Genomic DNA, 22,317 nt, shown 5'->3' on the forward strand with positions numbered 1-22,317 from the left:
TGACTATCCATACTGAAAACCTACTTTTCAAGTATTATATGTTATAAACACAATGATATTTTCAATTGCAATTTTTTCGGCAAAAATTAATTTACTTACTGATTCCTATAGTAGTGAAATACTAAAATAGTTTTTTTTTTGTAAAATTATATGCGGAGAGGCCGTCTTCGATCATAATCATTTATGGAATACCTACAATAATTGTATACAATTGAATCAAAATTTAACCTATCTTTTACAGTGATCCATATTTAATTTAGATACTTACTGATAATAAATATTATTAGATGGCTCACTGCGGTATAAAATTCACTGCTCTTAATTTACTATAGCGATCCGGGTGTTGCCATGTTATAAGCACAATTTATTTAGATAATATCATCACTCATCACTCATCAGTATATGATGTTATCTAGTGATATCTTATTGTAATATCTTTTAAGACATTTTTAGTCGTAATTTGCCGGAATTTAGGGCTTGCATTGTCCGCCAGGAGTGCTAAGAGGGCCGATTTTTTTAAAAAATACTGTGTACTTAGGACCTAGCGGTATATGCATTTAAACTTTAAGAACGAATTTAGTTTATTTTCCAAGTTAATTTAATGAATTTTTTTGGAAATGTTAGTATTTTTATACTCAACTTGTTGGGGAATCAGAATTGAAATACTATACTTACTGGTTAATTTTTTTTTTATTGTTAATAAATCACCTACAACTTAATTGTTTAAGTGGTTAATTTACAATACAAATGCAGCATATTTTTATGTAGTAGTTGCATAACGTCATATACTCATAACCAAAAAGTTCGGATTATTATGCAAAAATTATTGTAAAATATGCGCATATTTATGCACTCAAAAATTAAAATATGCAAAAAAATTTTTTAACGGTGTGTTAAAAAAAAACTGATCATCTTAAAATAATTACAAAATATATTACGTGAAAAAAAATACAATTTAATTATCAGTTATTTTTCTTCTTACAAACGTGTAAAAACTATTATACATTTATGCCTATTGCTTAATTAAATAAATGCAAAATTAATAACAAAAAATGTTACATTAATTTTGGAACGAGTACCAACATGAAGTTACGAAATGTGATTTTATATTTTCAAATTTGAAATTTTTACGAATGTTAATAAGGAAACATAGATTTATATTTGGAAAAACTTCTTTCTACTTAGCAAGACACGATATAGGTGCATACTTAAAACAAGAATTTACTATTTCTAATGTGTTTTGAAGTTCCTAAATGTTAAATAATCTATGATTTTCTATCACATATGATACGTTGGTTTTACAAAAAGTACAAAATAATATAGCTCCATCTGTAATTTCATTTTTCACGTATAAGCTTTCTTTACTTTTGACATTTTCTTAGAGAAAGATAAAAATTTAAAGTTTACAAAATTTTATTTTATACGAACACAAAAACTGCGGTGGATAATTGGATAAATAACACTAATAGTTTACCGTCACTAACTAATTGAAATACACAAGCCGTGCATTACGTGTATATATAAGGAGCAGATAACACAAATATGTAGACTGTCAATAAAAATCGGCTACTGCAATTGGCCAGTTTGTGCTTAGAATAACTTTTATGTCGGCAGCACACTCGCCTTGCCTTGCAAAAAATAAAAAAATCGTCAACTGTTTATAAAAACTGCAACTTTATATAATATTCATATAGGAATATGCAATCAGTTCGCATTTTTATTCAAATATGCGAAAATAGTCTAAAAAAATTAATCGTAGACTCTACAGATCACAAAATGTCGACATTTTTAATCAAAATTATTCTGGGTCAATAGTTGTAGAAGAATATGCATTTTCATAAAAATCCGGGCCCTACTCATAACCTTTACGCTATAAATTAAATTTTGCTCACATGTTGTAAAATCATACACACATATAACTATTAGTAGGTAGGTCAGTGGCTTTATAGTATGGACGAAATATCGACGTTATCTCCCAACCAAACGAAAGTTCTGAAAAGTTACTTGTATCTAATATTTTAACTCGTCGTAAATGCCTGGGTTTAATTTGAAATAGGCAAATCGTTCTGTAAACTTTCACCTGCAAGTCACTGGAAACTTTATTTAAGTATTCCACACAACTGCAGTTGCTTAGTTTTCCCATTTCGAGAGGGAGGTGGAAAACGACGTCGTTGATAAATTGTGAATGTAAAGGATGCATCCTTCACAGGTGAAGGGGGCCAATGATACTGGCGATCGAATTTTCGATCGCTAAGTAGTTTCAAAAGTGTGTGGTTAGTTTTGATATTAGAGTGAATAGTTAAACTATTATCAAACTTTAGGTAAGAACATTATCTGTGCTGAAGCATCGGCTTTTATTCATTATTTTTATATTTAAAGTGATATATTAAATTATGAACATTTTTAATTTGTGATATTTCACATACCCATATCTTGCTGCAAAATGAAAACTTAAAAAAATTACCATCAGATCAAATTCAACATGGATTTACAGAGTTGATGATCTATTTGTTCCAGGTTACTGGTTTTTCAGAGTACGTTCTAAATAATTATATTATAGAAGATACCGAATTTCCCACCTTCGGCGTGGGCAAAAGAACCAACTGACGCACCTCGTATTTCTAATGGGACCGAATCATTTCACAGTAACTATAACTCAATCACAATAATATGAATTTAAAAAAAAATAAGTTATTAAGTTATAATATATTATATTTATTCAAATATAATATAATACATCGTATGACAATATAACACATTTTTAACCATACCAGTTAATTACGAGTTCTAAGTCTCTAAAAATTGGAAGGTCTAATCAGTCTATAAAAATGTATTTATATATTATATACTTAAAATCTCGCTCGAATTATGTATTAGATAAATTAGGAGTTCATGTAAATTTCGCAAAAATGATATGCCAAACTTATAAGTTTGGACTAATAAGAAATATGGGAATATATAAATTCGGCCAAACTATATATTATTTTAAGTCCTTCGCCCAAATGAAAGCCATTCTATGTATCATTCATCAAAATTACATATTGATCGTGAGTTTTTAGGCCTTACAGAGATCATTCAATTTGAAGTCTCAATATAATCCATTAAAATACTTTAAGTCTTCTTCTACATTATTTGTTTATACTTTTTTGTAGGCATGAAAGTAAAACATTGAAAAAATAAGTTATTTGAACGAAATATGACGATATTTTTTTCCAACAATTTTAATTATTTCGTTAAAAAAATATATATCCGTATTTTATTGATTTGATACTTTTACCATTACTCCCGTACACTGGTATGAAAAGAGTCTATTAATATTTTTTATGCACAATGGTCAATTACATTTACAAAATATTTAGACTAATATTTTAAACTAGGTAGATATTATAAATGATTGTATTAACACGTGCAATTGTACAACATAATTATTGTACCTACATCGATATTGATTTAAACTTTTTTTAAATTTACTAATTCAATACATCCATTAGTCATTACAATGACAAGGAGTGATATACTCAATGACAAATTGCACTTGAAATCTATATAATATGGACGTATAATAGTAGAACAAGTTTCCGGGATTTTTAACAGTTAACACGCTGTGTATTGCTCAAAAACCAAAATTATCCATTTTACTGTATGCGTCCTCTATTTAGTTAGTAGTTATTTGAGATATTTCTAATCAATTTTCAAAAATGTTGCATTTATTTTTGTCATCAAATTATTTACCCAGCCGAATGCATTAGTTTAGTATTCATTAATCTTATTTTCAGTTATGTTGTTTAATATTTATAGCTGTTGAGTATTGTGTATTTATTGTTTGAACTTTGGATTATGTTGAAAAAACCTAAAAATTAATTTGACATATATTTATTAAATAATGAATGTTGTACCCCACATAGCAAGTCAATATTAAATCAAGGCTGAATAAAGATGCATTTTTAAACATTGAACATTATTTAAATATTGATTTTAGATGAAATTAGAAGCATATTAATCTTTATTGAATGTTGTATAAATGTGAAATGAAATAAAATCATATGTTCAAGAAGTATTGACCATTAAATGTTGAAACAACATTAAAAACATAATGCTTATAAGCCTTTATTCAAACAACAGTTCATATTAAATCGGCCTTGTGTGAATCTTGATTCAAGATAAATTTAAACTTTACAAAATATGGAACAAATATTGAAAATAACATACAAATACTATATATAGCTCCAGATTAAAACCATATATATTCAAGTTTACCCTCCAACCAGGGCCGGATTAAGGTTTTTGCCGCCCATAGGCTAAAATAAATTTACCACCTAATTTACATATTAAGTAAAATTTGTCGCCCTAGGCTTTAGCCTAACCAGCTTAAGCGGTAATTCGGCCCTGCCTCCAACACAAGTTTTTTTAATTTTACTTCCATAATATTATTATATTATATAACTCTAAAACCTTAACTTTTGTTTTTTTATCCATGACTATTACATGATATAATACAGCAAAACAATTCACCTACAGTATTTGTATTTTGTATGAAAGAGTAGGTATGAAAAATATAATAAATAAAAAACTACACTAATATATTTAAAGTCTTAAAATATTATATTAAAATTACTAATTATTATTTAATTAATAATAACAAAATAAATTATGTTGTAACTGCAACTCTGGAAGAAGATTTTTTTTTGATATTAAATGGAGCCTGGATCAGAGCGTTTTTAATATATTTTTCAGCATCATCAGTGGCACTTTCATAATTAAATTTTTTCATGAATTTTATTGAACCTATAAGAAAAAAATGTATTATTTTCCTGTATACAAAAATTTTAAATTAACTAATAGAAAAAAAAATTAGATGATTCAATCAAGTCAAATTAAAGTTAATATTAAACTGAAGCAAGTTAAACTTAATTTTTAATTTATAACAATAACTGAATTCAAATCTTAAGGAGAGGAAAATTAATGTGTTTATTAAACTATAAATATAACATCAGAGATGCCATGAAAATTTTATTATTTTGACTATCGTTGAACATCGATGCAGCTAGAGATAATTGTTGTAAAATGTTGAGATAACCTATCTATAGTTCCTTAAATGTTCTAGTTAGAAAATATATTCAAATATGCATTCAAATGTATTTTAAATTTATTATTTAAAATAATAATATAATATATACTAGTTGATATTGCAACTAAGGCAAAAAAGGCCAAATGATTATAATTATGTTAAAAAACTATAATACATTATATTATTTATATTAAAATAATTCATTGAATTGTAAAAATCCAGCATTTAAAATAAGAAAATATACCTAACATTGGACTGTATAATAGAACACAATTATAACTCCCCCAAAAAGTAATGATTATAAAACCAAAATTACTTACTAAAAATTAGCTTTGAAATAATTAAATTTGAAAAACATTTTTTTTTGTTTGCACGGCCACTAAAAGAATAATATTGTAGTAGTTCGTCCGTAAATAATAGCTGCATAACTCTTTTAATATAAATTTGAATTGTTTTGCCACCTAATCCGACTAGTTTATTTGTCTAGAACAAAACATAAAAAAATTACTTTATTATATGTTATAAATACATCAACAAAAACACTTACCATTAATTTATGATATTTTTGATCTGATGCCAGTTGTTCTTCAATACAATTCAAGGTATTTATGTCATCAATTGGAAAAATACAGTTGAGATTTGCGTAATCCATATCATCTTCATGTAAATTATTGTCAGGGTTTTGTGAAAATTTGTTGTTTCTTTCAATTATCAGATCAAGTTTTTCATTTAAATTTCTGATGCCATGTTTTATAATTATTAAATTATGGGATACCATATCTTTAAATTGATCATCTGTAATCATAATATAACTTATGAATTAGATTTAATATTATTATATTACAAATACATAATTAGTTAAATTTATTTTATAAATGGTAGTTCAATTTAAATATAAAATAATTACCTAATCGAAAAGGTAAAATAAATTATAGTGATGTTATCGTGAAATTAAAATATATCCATATACAATTAATAAATACTAAATTAACTAATAGTTAAATTTAAAGTATTCTTTCAATTATTTTAAAAATACCTGTTAAAAACTTTGATTTTTTTGTGTTACTAGAAATCATAGTTGAAGTTTTCATACCTAAAAAAAATTAAACAATTAATGACATATTGCATACCCAAAATATGTAAGAATATATAATTATTAAACTTAGTTATTTATTTATTCAACTTACAATCTTACTAATAGATCATAAATCATAATAGTTACACTGAGGACACATGGACACATAATACCCAAAATTTTAAATAAAAACTTAAATCAAATTAAACATCAGAAATACCTAATAATTATAACTATTATTAAAATCATTTTAATTATATAATTAATAATTGTTATTTTAAAATAACTAGTATACCAATTGGTATCTGACTACTAGGTTAGGTATTATTGGGAGGAAATGCTATCAGATGCAAAGTTTCAAGTGAAAAATTTACAATTTTTAATAATCGGTCGTGCATAGAAGGCACAAATCATTCGAGCCTTGATTTTTATTTATGCCAGTGTCAGTATAAATTACATGGTGGTTGGTACTGTACACAAATGGATTGTGCTTAAATTCTATTTTTATTTTAAAACATCATGAGATGGTTTCAATTTTATTGTGATATTTTTTTCCAAGTTATTATATTCAAACAAGAAAATAGTAAGGCATACTATTGAGTATTTGAACACTAGGTATTTAATTTTTATTTATTATGTGATTATAAAGACTATATTATTTAGTTTTTATTAATTGGTTATTAGGATATTAGGTATATTATATTAAATATATATATATTATTTTTTGTTATATAATAATACATAATTATATTATCTACAGTGAATAAAATATATTATCATAGTAATTTTAAAATCATCAGAAATTAGGGAGGAAGAGGGTATATCCTGTGACCCCACGAGCCGCCACTGCAGATTAATAAATTATGACTTAGAGTCTTAGGAACTTTTTAATTTTTAGTAAAAAAAAAAAAATATATAAGGATATATAAACATACTAGAACCTGAATGTATGCCATTTTCTTTCGTCTTAAATAACTGCTTCTTTACATTACCTTTAAAAATATACAATTAACAATTATTTTAAATTATTAATTCAAATAGTAATAAATTATAATAATCTTAGGTAAAATTACGTTTTTGAGATGACATTAATATGCTCGGAGAATATACATTAAAACTTATTTTAGTTGGAGTTTTCTTAACTGGTGAAATTTCATCTGTAGTTGTTGCGTATGAAATAGCTGACAATAATACAATACAAATGTTACAAATGTTAAATGGTTAACCAAAATTATTAAAAACTATAACTTACATTTTTGTGATAATGTTTTTTTAGGTGACACAATATCTACATAGTCTTGCAGCTTAGGAGATGACATTATTGTATCTTGCGCATATTTATATTGTGAAGAAACTATTTCAAAATATATACATTTTATACAAAACAAATGTTGTAATTACTTATAAATTAAAATTATAACTTACATTTTTGAGATGTTGATGCTCTTTTAGGAGATTTTAAACTGTCAAAACCTTGCTTAGGAGACAATATTGGAGTATCTGATGGTTGCGAGAAAACTGTTTAGCAATAATTAAATTTTGTATTAAACAAAATATATTGTTAATTACTAATAAATCACAAATGAAACTTACATTTTTGAGATGATGATGCTTTTATAGGAGATTTTAGAATATCAAAGACTTGCTTAGGAGACAATATTTTTTTTGTAACTGATACATGTTGAGATTTTCTGACTGGAAATAAGTTTTTTAACAGCAAAAATAAATAATATATTTTCTTTTTATAATCTATGCAGTTCAACCCATAAAATAGGCATTAATGAGTGTTAAAAAAGTATGAAAATTGAAAATACATTAAATAATAATAATAAATAATACAATTTGAAAATATACTTTTCTTTTTAATTGGAGACTTGCAGATTTTTGGTCTTTGATCATTATTATCTAAAAACATTAATAAGTGAGGTAAGTTACATGAATAAATGTAATTATCAACTTAATAAGTTTTCTTTACTACTTACCAGACTCGTAATTCGGCATCTCACTATAATTTCCGTTATATGAATCATCTAAATCATCACCTGAACATGTAGGTTTTAATTATAATTGTATAATGTATATAGGTAATATAACTAGTAGACTACATATTATATAGATAATTTATTAATTAATACCTGATTTACCATGATTTTTAAGTTTATTACTGTTTAATTTTCGTTGAAGTCTTGTGTCATTTTCGGAGGATGATAAATCTGAAGTAAAAACAGCTTTTTTGCATTTTTTATGTGCTTCAGAATATAATTCTTAAAACAAAATGTATAGTTGAAATAATTATATTTTGTATTTTTATAAATTTAAATAAATAATTTATTAAAACATAGATACCTAAAATATAATACCTAATATCTAACTAGGTAATACAATATTATTTCAAATTTAAACACATTACAGTAGGGTTAAGAAGTTAAGTAATTCAAATTCGAATACTTACCGATGTTTGACAACAATGCACGTGCTTTAAACCAATTAAACATTTGTGAATCAGGGTCACTTTGACTTTCGATAAATTTTTTAGTGTTTCCGTTTGGCCAAGCACATTTATATTTTGTAACCCACTTACTGGGTACCACTTCCACGGAATTGTCCTCCTTAAAATGCACTACCGACCACATTATAAAAGTGGGTATAATAATTAAAAAAAAAAAATTATAAAATGTTCACAAATCATCAAAATAATCTTACTGTAGACGCAGAGCTAACAAATACGTCTATAACGACTAATGGATGAAATTGAAATAACAATATTGACAACTGGAAATCCAAATTATGTTGGTTACTTGGGTTAATCTAATAATAATAAGATAATTATCGAATGTTCTCGGCGGCGGCAATTCGTATAATCGTATATTCCTATGATGATAACGATTTCCTATTGTTCTATTTTTAAACATATTTGTCTACAACTTACTATTCATAACCACGGATAATATAGTGTAAACATGACGCGCCGCCGCCGCTGACGGGGGACAGTGTCGGCGCAATGNACATATTTGTCTACAACTTACTATTCATAACCACGGATAATATAGTGTAAACATGACGCGCCGCCGCCGCTGACGGGGGACAGTGTCGGCGCAATTGTTATTCTTTTCAAGCAGGGGCGCATTTGCCCCGGGCGGAAGTTTTTTGGGGGCGGTACATTTTTTGTAATTTTTTTTTTTTTTGTATCTCAGAGTCAAAAAGAAAACATACAAATTGTATGACATAATGGAAAACTTGGGTTTAAGAAAAATAATAATAATTAGTATTATCATACTAATGTACTATTAAACGTTATAATATATTATGTATATAAAATTATGTCATAGTATGAGATGAGCATTTATGTAATAACATATTATACATTTATACTTATACATGTGTCATGACGTATACAATCATACAGATAATTATATTTATATATTGTGGACTGGGGAAGCGTGTACGTGCGGTTTTAGTAATAAATAATAATCGTATACTATTTTGGTATTTGCTATTATAGTTGTCAGAATCATTATACTAATATATAATGATAAATCATAAATGATACGGGAAAGAATTATTCCATAGTTAATGTGGAAAATTATTCTATTTTTAGTCATACCCGTATGCCCGTTTTATTTGCGTGTATTATTGTTATTTCTTATTATCTTTCTGATAATATTATTATGTATTATGAGTTATTATTATTATTATACTGCATAGACGCACAGTGACCGTAGTCATACGTCCTACGGATATGTAATTATATGTAATACAATTTTGTCGTCGGTTTTGTTTGTTCGTTTTGATTTTAAATTGTTTATACATTTTCTAAACTATGTCGGGGGTTTCAAATCATAAAAGAAAACCAAGTGGCGCAAAGTTTAGAAATTTGGCCAAGAAAAAGAAACAGAAAATCAAAGATTGCGTTTCGAGCTGTATGAAATTGAATAATTATTTTGAAGTTAAGCCAGTTAAGGTATGTAACTCTGAAATTTAAATTATTGTTTTTAATAGTACAAGTAGTAAAAGTATTTTCTTCATTACATTATATTTGTTATTAGATTAACTTTCAAGTTTCGGTATGTTTTTTTGTTCAAAAAATGTGAACATATTATAATAATTGTGAAATGTTATTTATTAGATTAGGCTAATCCCAACTGTATATCTGTATCTAAAATAAAAAAAAAAAACTATTTTTGTTTTTTTAAAGGCATTTTAATTATAATTTTATTCAATGTTGAATATAAAAAAAACATGTGTACCTTTATACTATAACATAAACATGGTAAAGAATTAGGAAATATGTCATATGTGTACAGGTTCATTCTAAAACACATCCAAAACCAACCTTATAACAGACTACTTATTTTAGAGTTATACTTACATTATGATAAATATATTTTAAATACATATTTTATTATTAATCATATATTCATATTAGTACTTTGATAATATTAAACTAAGTATTCCAATAGTATTTAAAATTATTTTTAATATTTTGAAATAAAATAAAAAATGATGAACAGGAAACTCAAACGTTTAATCTTTCTTCCACAAACTTGGAAAACGTGGAGAATGGGAATGATTTGTTGCTGCCTGGTTGTGAACCTACTGTTAGCACAAATACAGATAATAATTTGGTAAGTAAATACTAAATAGTCAAAACTTCTATAGTTCCATGTTTAATGTTTACTTTTAAGTCTATTTAATGATAAATTATTTTTGCTTAAAAAAATATTGTCCCAACTGGAACCTCAGTTTTTTAATATTCTAAGGCCCGGTTTTTCAATTGTCATAATAACTGCCAGTTAGTTAACCACCAGATAAATTAAACTATCGTTTAAAGCGGCGGTTAAATAGTGCACTGTTTATCAAGTGAAATTGATGTGCCAGTTAGTTAACTAGAGGTTAATCGTAAAATCAACATATCTTACGAGTGGTCATACTGCATAAAGTGTATTATCCACGATTTAAGATAGTACTATCTATTATTTTGCTTTTGCTAGTATCACCGATTATGTTTTGAAAGTGACTGTTCAACTGTAATGTTGTCTAATGTATTTACTTAAACTTTAAAGTGCTTTAAAAATGAAATAAAGTTAAAACATTATACAATTTTGTTAACTATTTATTTGTTTCTTGTATTCATTGACATTTTTTTTATAATGAGTTCGTCAAACAAAAGAAAACGTTCTTCTAATTTTAGTTTTTCCGATAAGGAACTATTATTGAAAATTGCGCTTTACAGGAAAGCAATATTGGAAAATAAAACGTCCAATGCTGTTACCTGGAAAGATAAAGAGAAAACTTGGTCAGATATTGCTTTAGAATTTAATAGCCAAACTGGTGGTTCGGTAAGTACCAATAAATTATATAGAATACATTTTTCTGTAATTTAACTAAAATGTTTATTTTATTGTTGATGCTATATTATCATTATTATTTGTACAGCCTAGAGATGGAAACAGCTTGAAAATGAAATATGAGAATATTAAAAAATCAATGAGGTGCCCAAAATCAGCACTATTTGTGACTGGTGGAGGACCAGCTCTTAGGATACAAGAACCATCATCTGATTATGAGGCAGAGTTATTTAGAACCATACAAGTTTCGGTCGAAGGTGTACCCTGTGAAATTGATTCAGATGCTATTGATAGTAAGAAGTTTATATATTTGTTAATGAAACTATTATTTTATTAATTATTTTTTAACTCAAAATAGCAGACATTTCAAATACCATGGTGGTAAATGAAGATCATGATCCTCTCTTATCCCAATTACAAGAGTTTGAATATAATGGTATGACTGATGAGGATGATGTTGAACAACCATCAAATACAACATTTTATTCCTCAAATGTTGATGATGGTAAGTAAAACAATAGTACCTAATTAAAATATGTTTATTTGAATTTGTATTTTTTTATTGATACAGTACCAAATAGTTCTACTTGGGTACCAGCTGATTCGGTAAAATTGTTAAGAACTAATGGGAAAAGTATTAAACTAAACAATTTACTGACACCAGGTAAGTAGCTAATGCACATTTTAGGTTTACACCTTAGAGCAGGGATCACCAAGTTTTGATGGGCTTTAAAATTTTTCCGAATTTCTAATAAGGCATTACCTACATAAATATTGGTGACCCCTGCCTTAGAGTCTTGAGTAGACCACCCGACAGACATGTGGAATTTGAATACTAATAAAAATATTGATAGACAAAGAGATCAACAACCAAATAGCTAAACAAACAGGTGAGTACAGAATATTAGTAGTTTCATAAAAAGGAGAAATTTAATTTTTAAATCAGTTGCTAAAAATCAATTACTTTTAAATTGGAAGTTTGTAAGTTATATTGTGTAATACATTCAGTGTGCATTATTTATTAATTCTAATATTATTTTTTTATTATTACAATTAAAATTATGGAATTGAGAAATTATTAGTGTTGTTAAGTATTTCATCAAAATAATTTTAAAACTAATTTTAATATTAAATTGTTATTTAATTAGATTTTATTTATGGTTTTTGATTCAGTATTTTAAATATATTTACTTTATTATTAGGTATATCTACTAACAATATTTTTTCTTGTAATTATTAAGTACCTATACAAAGTATTTTTCCAAATATTGAGTAGTATATTAAATACTTTTTAAAATATTCAGTACAACACTAGTTATTCAATAAATAGTTAATAGTCAAAGTATGGGTTTTTGTTTTGCTATTTATGTATTCTGGTTCATATTATAATCTTTTGTCATGTAAGTATGTAATTAATGTTTGTACATTGCTATTTTAAAATAAAATAAATTAACAAGCATTGTAACTAGATTAATAACAAAATGAAATGAGTACCCAGTTTGTAATGGCCGTATTCATAGTCGATGCTTAATAACACTGTTATATTAAATAAACCTGACTTTAGCTTAAGAGAAGATAAATATGAATTAAATTAAGGTTTGGTTGAGACCTACCTTAAGGCTTAAGCATTGCTTTTAGTTATCGCAATTTTTTTTTTTTTTAAATGATCAAAATTAGATATCAATAGCTATTGTTAAGCATCAACTATGAATACGGCCCTAAGTTTTTATATCTTTATAACTACACAATTTACTAACCAATTACTTTTGCGCAGTGTTTGATCTGAAGCTAATTAAAAGAGATTAACATATTAAGCCATATTCCATTGTACAATTTTCATCCATTCCACCTGTTGCCTCCTTCAGATCTGCTACTACCTTTGTGTCATATTAATATATGTTATTAAAAATTCCTCTTTATTCTACATCCTAAGCAGTGATCCACTCAAGCCTAATTTATATTTCTTACCTCTTTCTTTTCCTGACTCATTTTTTCTGTTTATTCCCATTATTCCCAGATCCTTCATTGAAAAAAAAAAAATGTGTTACTCTTCGGCTAGTCAAAAAATAATAGAACTAACAGAGGAGAAGAAAAGTTTAGTTGCATTGCAAGAGGAATTAGTTAGGCAAGAACTTTTGCAATCAAAAGAAACCCATAAGTTGAAGATTGAACATATGAAGGCAGAACATGAGCTACGTATGTTAATTCTTCAAAATGAATATGCCAATTCTTCAAAATGAAATTTTTTTTTAATGAATCTTTGATATATGTTTAAACTTTAAATATTTTTACTCATAAATTACATTTTAATTATTTTACATAATAATAATAATAATAATAGGTTAAATAATAAAGTTTATTGTTAATTAGTTTCATAAAATGTATATTATATATAATTATTAAAATGTAAACAAACTTTTTAATTATTTTTCATTTTTATGTTTTTGCTATTTTGTATTAAAAAAAAAATAGTATATTTTTATTTTTTTTCATTAGTTACTATATTTGATTTTTTGTAATAAAATTAAAATAATTTTTAGTTATTTAGTATACATTTTTAATGAATATAAATAGTAATTCATTATTATACCTTAATTATGTATTATAAGTTAGAACTGTTATTACTTATTATAATAACTTAATGTTACAGTTGTGAAAAATACTCATTCAATAATCGAGATCTAGCATTATTTTGATTATTTTGAATTATAGGTATATTCTCTAGAACATCTTCTGGTAATTGGATTGAATTATCATATGGAATTTTATCATTTTTGTCAATTGCTATGTTATGCAGAACTGAACATGCAATGATAACTGATTGAATCTTATGTACTTGGAATCTCATTCCAAGGGACAATATCGGAAAGCGGCGTTTCCACACGCCATATGTGCGCTCTACTGGATTTCTAGTTCTTATCTGCGATTCATTGTATACATTTTCTGGCCCAGGTTGTGGATTAAGGAATGGGGTCACAACATGATCTGTGTTGGCATACCCAGAGTCTGCAACAATTAAACTATTACCCCATTTCTTTGTAACATGTAAGTCTTGGTATATTTTTGAGTTTGAGAATATAGTTGAATCGTGAGTTGAACCCGGCCAGCGTACAACTATATCCATAATTTTTAGTTTTGAAGATACCACTGTTTGGACATTGAATGAGAACCACCCCTTTCGATTACGAAAATACTCAGAATTTGGGCCACCTTAAATAAATGATTAATTTTTTTTACATAAATAATGTGTATTTATAAAAATTCATATGTTAAAAATTAAATGTATAAATTTATATGTTTAAATAATCACAAATCCAAATCAACTATTTTATTATAATAGGTATCTGCATTATTATACATACGAGTATAATATACATCTCAACTTACCAGGACTTTGAATTTTCACATGGGTGCAATCTATAGCCCCAATGACCAATGGAAATTTCGCTATTTTATAAAAATCTTTTTGTAACTGCCTAATTTCCAAATCATTTTCTGGCATTCGAACATACTCTTTTCGGAGGTTAGCTATAGCCAGGCTTACATCTCGAACTATGAGGCAGGCTGATGATTTGCTAACGCCAATAAAATCACCTGCACTAATTAAATAGCTCCCCGTAGCATAAAACCGTAAAGTTAACAATAGTTTTTGAACTGGAGTTACAGCATGATTCCTGATCAAAATTATAAATGATGGTTAAATTAATATATGCTTAGCCCACGAATAATAATGCCTTAAGAGGGCTGGAGCGTGATTAATTTTCGGTCGAAAACATAGCTCACGACTACGCCCAAAATAATGTCCTGATATTAATTTTGAAAGCACATTTGAATTCGTCACTAAATTATCTATGCTTTGACAATTTCATTTTTCTGATTTTTATTTCTTTTTACTTAGAAATTTACTAACAAAAAGAGTAAAAATAAATCATATTAATAATTCAAATTTAAATACATTAATACAGAATATAAATAATGTACGACAGTCAAAGCATTGTAAATTTAGAGGAGAATACAAATCTGCTTTCAAAATTTAAATCAGAACATCCTACTGAACGTAGTGATTGAAGTCACAGCCCACAGGCAGTATTTTTTGAAAAAAAATGTACCTAATTTTATTAAGTAATATTTGGTGACGTGTGCATGCGCGTAGGTAAAATGACGGACGTATTATGATGCCCCTATACCGTGATCGGTACTACGAATTAAATACAGAAAATGTTAATTTACTTTCAACACATACACAAGACCCATATGAACTGAAATACAAAATGCCTAGTTTGTACTCCTTAGAATAGATTACGCTCCAGCCCCCTTAATAGTTAATTCACGGCTAAGCCAATAGGTTCTTGCCATCGGATATAATATTAGTATAAATATTAAATAGTAAATACATACCTATCAGAATTAGATGAAATAGAATGTTTTATAATATTCAAAACTTCAATAACCGTCTCTTTAGATAATCGAAATCGGGCTTTAAAATCGTAATCATCCCATTTATTAAAATGATCGATCCTACATCTTATAGTATAAGGTCTTCGAACATAGTTCACATACATGTTAAATTCATCATCGTCATCTTCAAAGAGTATAGCATGGTCCATGATGAGTTCCATGATGGGTATTGACGTATTGTCGTAACTCGTATTGAGTATAAAGTACAGGTATAAAATAATAACGAGGATAGAAAGTATTGAGTATAAAGTACAAGTATAAAAAAATAACGAGGATAGAAAATGTCAAATTTGCATATATTTTGTTATCTGATTTTTGTTGATAAAAAAAACAACAATTACATAGGTATTATGTAGTTTAACCGGCAGTTATCGGTTTAATTGGAGGAAATATTAGCGATTAACTTAACTGCTAGTTAAGCCTTTCAGTTAGCTTAATCGAGGTTTGATAAACAGTTTAACTGGGACATACATTTAACTGTCAGTTAAATCTCACTAACTATCAGTTAAATATGATTGAAAAACCGGGCCTAAGAAATGTAGAGAATGAACATTTTTTTGCCATCACATTTTGAACCTGTTAACTTGGTACTAATTAGAAAATAAATTCTGAGCAAGGAACAACATTTACTAAATTAATATTTACCTAATTTATAATTATAATCATCGAAAAATATAACTACTACAGTCTACAGATAAATTTAAATTTATAAAAAACATATTTTAAATACATGATAAGAAGAAGTTATTGAATGAAACACAACTTAGCAGAGACAATATTAAATACCAAACTTATGTCTAATGAGTTAATCAGTATAATAATTAAAATAATTTACTTTTTATACATTAATTTGTTGTACTATTAGTAATTTTGATTACATTAACAGAAAACCCAGATCAATGATACAATTACTGATACAGCAAACTATTCACTAAATATTTCACTGCCTGGCGGTTGTAAAAAAATTGATGAAAGACCTTCCTACATTGATGATAGTTTGGTGAGTTTTCAATTTTCATTGTGTTTTTATTTCAAATTTTGAAAAAATTTTGATAATGTAAGTTTTTATTATGGAAATCAATTGATTGTCCGCTTTAAGATTAATATAAGTTAGTGATTACTGATTAGTAACTAACATAAATTATTTTTATTAAATTCTTTTACAACCTGATTTCAGGAAGAATCTGCTGCTGTGCCTGACTTGGACCCTGCCAAATGGAAAATTAATTCAAGTTTAATAGACTATTTTATTTTGAATCAACCAATTCAAGATGTTAAAAAAATTAATTTTAATAAAACTGGACGAATGTGTGGAAAATATTTCCGGAAACTGCCTAGAAGTATCTTTATAAGAACATTGCATAATGGGCAAATTACCAATAGAGAGTGGCTCTTATACTCTTTATCAGCTAATGCATTATTTTGTTTCCAGTGCCTTCTTTTTTCTAACAAAAAAAGTAATCTTGGAAATTTAAAATTTGGATTAAAAAACTGGGGTAAATGTGAAGAAAAAGTAAAATGTCATGAAGAAGGCCAACAACACGGTGAATCAATTAGAATTTGGTTTTCAAGAACACAAAAAAATGCTACTTCAATTGATAAAATGTTACACGAAGAAATGAAATCAAAACTGGATTATTGGACTAATGTTCTCCATCGAGTTATTGCAACAATTACTTTCTTGGCTGAAAGAGGACTACCATTCCGTGGTAAAAATAATGAATTTGGCTCAGTACATAATGGCAATTATATGGGATGTTTAGAACTTATAGCTAAATTTGATCCTTTTTTGTCGGAACATATTTCTAAATACGGTAACCAAGGGAAAGGCAATGTTTCATATCTATCCTCGATAATATGTGATGAGTTTTTAAGTTTAATGAACAATTTGGTTCTAAGAAAAATTGTTGCTGAAATTATTGAAGCTAAGTACTTTTCAATCATAGTAGATTCTACTCCAGATATCAGTAAACAAGATCAATTAACTGTTGTGATTCGGTACATAAAACCAAATGGAAATTCTGAAGAAAGATTTTTAACATTTTTATCCTCTGTAGGACATAAGGGAGAACAAATGGAGGAAGCGTTAATTGATAAATTTAAGGAATTGGACATAGACATAAAAAATTGCAGGGGACAAGCCTACGACAACGCATCAAATATGTCTGGAAGATATAATGGCTTACAAGCACGTATTAAAAAATATTCTAAAAATGCTAATTTTGTACCGTGTGCCGCACACTCACTAAATCTTATTGGGTCAAATGCAGCTGAGATTACCAAAGAAGGAACTCGGTTTTTTTATGATTGTCAAATGGTTTACACTTTTTTTTCTTCGTCTACATATAGATGGAATCTGTATGAACAATCGACCAAATCTGTCCTTAAGAATTTATGTACAACAAGATGGTCATCACGTTATGAAGTGTGTAAAGCTCTTTCGTTTGGTTACAAAAATGTATTACAAGTTCTTCAAGTTTTGTCAGAAGATAACACGCAACAACCATCAACAAGACATGAGGCTACGTCTATTAAAAAAAAATGTTCTTATAATTTTAAGAATCTTTGCTGGTATGCCTTGTACCAATGCGAGTGGTGAACGATCATTTTCAGTGCTTCGACGAGTTAAAAATTATTTAAGATCCACCTTATCTCAAGATAAAACATCTTCCCTTTCATTGCTGTCAATAGAAAATGAGATACTTAGAAGTATTGATTGGTCAAGTATTATAAAAGAGTTTGTCAACAAAAAAATAAGAAAAAAAATATTTTAATTAGTATTGTTCCATATTTGTCATTTAAATAGTTTTATAATATGTAATAATATTTGATTGTTAATAAAGAATAAAGATATATTTATTATTATAAGTCAATGCTTAATACATAGGTACTCCATAAATAACTAAAAATATAGGAGTTGCTTACTAGGAGGTATATATTAGTTAATGAAATATAAACATTTTACATAATAAATATTCCAATTACCAGTACTATTTTAAAAGAAAGGATTATTATTCCAAGTTCCAAATAGATATTAATTCATTAATTTAATAAGATTTCTATGCAATAAACTTAATTTCCCGAGCGCAGCGAGGAAATTTTTTTGTTAAGTTTTTTATACTTTCATTAATATTCATAAAATACACCAGGGGCGCAAAATAATTTTGCCCCCCCATATGTGAACCCTTAATGCGCCCCTGTTTTCAAGGCTTCAACACTGGGCATTACTTTATTACCCATAACAAAATATATTATAAATTACAATATATATATTAATATAATATAATATACATATTTACATATATATATATATGTATACTAAATACATATTAATATATTATATATTATATTATAAGTGTACGAGTATTATTAATTTATTATAATATGTATATAATATTATATAATATATGTATTTCGTCATGATGTTACCAGTGGTTTTATTTAGCACGTCATATATGTCTTAATCCGAGTTTTATATACATATGACCTCAAACCTTATAAATTGTTAATTTTCATTGTAACCCCTCGCACTTGTCTCTTGTTTAAGAGTAAACATTTGGTGCCACTGATAAACTATTTTAGTATATCAATTAGTAATGTATTATATTATACACGATACACCTATTATATTGGCTATATAATATAATATTATCTATATACCTAATCGCACTATAGTCACTGTGGAGTATGAACTATGGTAATCAAATTATTTTTTATGGGGTGATGTGGATGATTTTTTAATGAACACTAAAAATTAAATGTTTTTTTTTTATTGATATTTTTTAAGCCAGGCAACTATAGCTATTAGCTGAAAATTTAATTTATGGTTATAAGATCATACCTACATATTTTTTTTTTAAAAGGTCATAANAATTTTATTTTATTCAAAAAGATGCTATGAAAATCTGACAACTTAAATATTAAGCAATGGGTGTCTTTTATCTGCAGTTGCCAAATTTACAACGACAGTGTTAGGTACTTCAGTGCATCTATCTATATTTTATCCTTTTAACCAAACACAGTTTTGGTTGTGACGTGTTATTATTACATCGTATTATTTTATTTTAAACCGATATTGATTGGCTATTGTGCTCAAAGACATGTTAAATGATATGCTCAGTAAAAGTTATTTGAAGCTCTTTTGTACTTTTATTTCACTGTACAAAGTATTTTCGGAAATATCACAGCATCGTAAAATCAATAGCTCTCGCTGTCAGCATGGTTCTAAAATATCACTATAAAACCGTTAGTTGTCAGGATGATAAAAGAAAAAAAGTTTTTTATGAACATAGTATTATTAATTGTGCTATTAAACTCAATTAAAGTGGTATAGTATATAAGGAGGAACGGGTAACTTAAAATAGATTAATTGTTTCAGAAGCTCATCTATACCTCTATTCATTATATTGTATTCGTAGATCACGCCACAGCTGTGTTTTCCGATCTCTTCTGTTTCAACGCCTTTATCATGATTTATATTTTTTGTGCAAAAAACACGAAAATAAGACCCCTACCCGTTTGCGCGCATCGACGCCGCCAACCCTCGGGACGAGTTTTTTGAAATCACGTAAAAAAAAAAACGGTAAAAATCTTCCAGTACATCGATTCTTGTGTGTGCGCGCGCGCGTTCGTATCAGACACCGATCAATTTTTCGCAATCGTTGACAAGGGATGTTTTATGGACGTTAAATAAAATGAAAATAGGGTAAAAAAAAACTTCCATAATACACAATATATAGGTGTCCGCGTAACACTAAACTGCGCTCCGCGGGTCTTATTCTTTACGCGAGCGGACCAACGGCGAATACACACCGTGTGTAACTAGGTCTTTTGTAAATCGATACGAGCGTATAATAATATGTATACATCATGAAGAGAAGGGACGGCGCTTGAAAAAAAAATATGTAAAAAAAAAAAAAAACATGTCACCAGAAAAACGGTTCAATAGGTTTGCCGAAATCCTGCGATTTTTTTTTTCTCTCGCGTGCACAATATAATATTATAATATTACATTATACGATTATCATAATGAACACGACCGGCGATGGCCGTTTTTGTTCGCAGCAGATGGGAATGGGATGAGGTGATACGCACGCACGGAGGCACTTACAAAGTCGTAGGTGTACACACGACCGTCGCCCGCCGGAGATTACCGCGTGTCAGCGTGAAATTTTACTTTTGGAAAGGACGAAAGGATAAAAAAAAAAAAAAACAGAGTGTAATTTATATCCCAATTTTTTATCTCTGTATTAATAATATCATCGTGTTATTATTATTCTATCGACGGGACGCGTCGCACGCGTATCCGCAGCAGCTAATCGATACCATGTATTATATCCGAACTATTGAGGCTTTTCGTCCGGGCCTTATGCCTCGGCGTCTGCCGCATAAATAACGTGTACGTCAACAAACGGCCGCCGAGTACCTTTTATACGGCATTAGTACGGCGGCCGCGATTAAATGGCTGTCGCGGCGGCGGCGTTGGTTTTTTAACCGTCGGCACGTGCGGCGGCGGCGGCGGCGGCGGCGACCACTTCCGGTCCACACCCGACAACAATAATTAAGCGGCGTTTATACGCGTCGGCGGCGGGGGCGCGCGTGCTCGGTCACGTGTCCGCCCGCGTAAACAATCCGTTAACAAGTGGCCCGTGCGCCTATGATATTATATTATTGATTGTGTTGTACGTATATATTAGTGACGGTGGTGGTGGTGCTCTCCGCGTAAAATGTCATGTCGAGCGCACAACTATCATGGTGTATTATTGCGAAGGCAGTCGTAGGTACTTGTCGCCTCCCCGACACTTTGGCACGCTGCAGGTTTTTTTTTTTTAATCGAATTTTCCGACACTTTTTTATTCGGTTTTTTTTTTTATGACACTTCGATGTACTCGCCCGATGACAATCTCTATAAAAGGTGCCCTCACACACATGATCACATAACCACGTAATAATATTATAATAGATTATAAATTAAAATATTATCGCTTCACGCGCGCGCCTGTCGAGTACTCGATACGGATAAAGACGCGCACGCGGCGACTCCACAGCAGCTTTGGACGAGTGATATATAATATAATATTATATAATACTATGCATAATTCGTTCACTATTAAACGCAGTTCTTATTCACATGTACGTGTAACACTATAATATTATATTCCATGAGTACTCATATTGTACGTATGTGTGTGTGTGTGTGTGTGTGTGTGTGTGTGTGTGTGTGTGTGTGTGATGTACGTACTTATACAAAACAAAATCGATTTTCATACGATTTCCCGCGGTTTTAATCCGCGCGACGACAAGATTGGAACGACGACGTTCAAAGTGGATTAATAATATACTTAATATAGTTGTACGACTATATAATA

At 28.3% G+C, this 22,317-nt stretch overlaps 3 protein-coding genes across 3 annotated transcripts; 1 reads left to right on the forward strand and 2 right to left on the reverse strand.

The window, feature by feature from the left end:
* Positions 1-5,395: 5,395 nt before the first annotated feature.
* LOC111039954 lies at positions 5,396-9,079 on the reverse strand (the record flags this gene model as incomplete). The annotated part of the gene is made up of 13 exons (XM_022323626.1): positions 8,847-9,079; positions 8,596-8,763; positions 8,279-8,407; positions 8,126-8,185; positions 7,998-8,048; positions 7,737-7,838; positions 7,569-7,661; positions 7,396-7,497; positions 7,217-7,324; positions 7,079-7,135; positions 6,105-6,161; positions 5,616-5,863; positions 5,396-5,551 (listed from the first exon to the last, which is right to left on the reverse strand). Coding segments are annotated over exons 1-13 (1,332 nt in total), but the record flags the coding sequence as incomplete, so codon positions are not given.
* Positions 9,080-14,135: 5,056 nt separating this feature from the next.
* On the reverse strand, positions 14,136-16,423 carry LOC111039960 (putative nuclease HARBI1). The gene is made up of 3 exons (XM_022323638.1): positions 15,890-16,423; positions 14,879-15,165; positions 14,136-14,701 (listed from the first exon to the last, which is right to left on the reverse strand). Exons 1-3 carry the CDS (start codon positions 16,108-16,110, stop codon positions 14,136-14,138), a joined length of 1,074 nt encoding a protein of 357 aa, XP_022179330.1. The 5' UTR covers positions 16,111-16,423.
* Positions 16,112-18,548, forward strand: LOC111039952 (zinc finger MYM-type protein 1-like). The gene is made up of 3 exons (XM_022323624.1): positions 16,112-16,123; positions 16,836-16,949; positions 17,127-18,548. Exons 1-3 carry the CDS (start codon positions 16,112-16,114, stop codon positions 18,546-18,548), a joined length of 1,548 nt encoding a protein of 515 aa, XP_022179316.1.
* The last annotated feature ends 3,769 nt before the right edge of the window (positions 18,549-22,317 follow it).

This window comes from Myzus persicae, unplaced genomic scaffold, assembly GCF_001856785.1.
Source record: "Myzus persicae strain clone G006 unplaced genomic scaffold, MPER_G0061.0, whole genome shotgun sequence".
Taxonomy (NCBI): Eukaryota; Metazoa; Arthropoda; class Insecta; order Hemiptera; family Aphididae; genus Myzus; species Myzus persicae.

Excerpts from the sequence above, each read along its gene's own strand:
- LOC111039960 (XM_022323638.1), bottom strand. The coding sequence starts at position 16,110 with ATGGAACTCATCATGGACCATGCTATACTCTTTGAAGATGACGATGAT. Across the intron at positions 15,166-15,889 it reads ATTTCATCTAATTCTGATAG|GAATCATGCTGTAACTCCAG; the intron begins GTATGTATTTAC and ends AATTTTGATCAG. Across the intron at positions 14,702-14,878 it reads TGTGAAAATTCAAAGTCCTG|GTGGCCCAAATTCTGAGTAT; the intron begins GTAAGTTGAGAT and ends CATTTATTTAAG.
- LOC111039952 (XM_022323624.1), top strand. Across the intron at positions 16,950-17,126 it reads CCTACATTGATGATAGTTTG|GAAGAATCTGCTGCTGTGCC; the intron begins GTGAGTTTTCAA and ends ACCTGATTTCAG.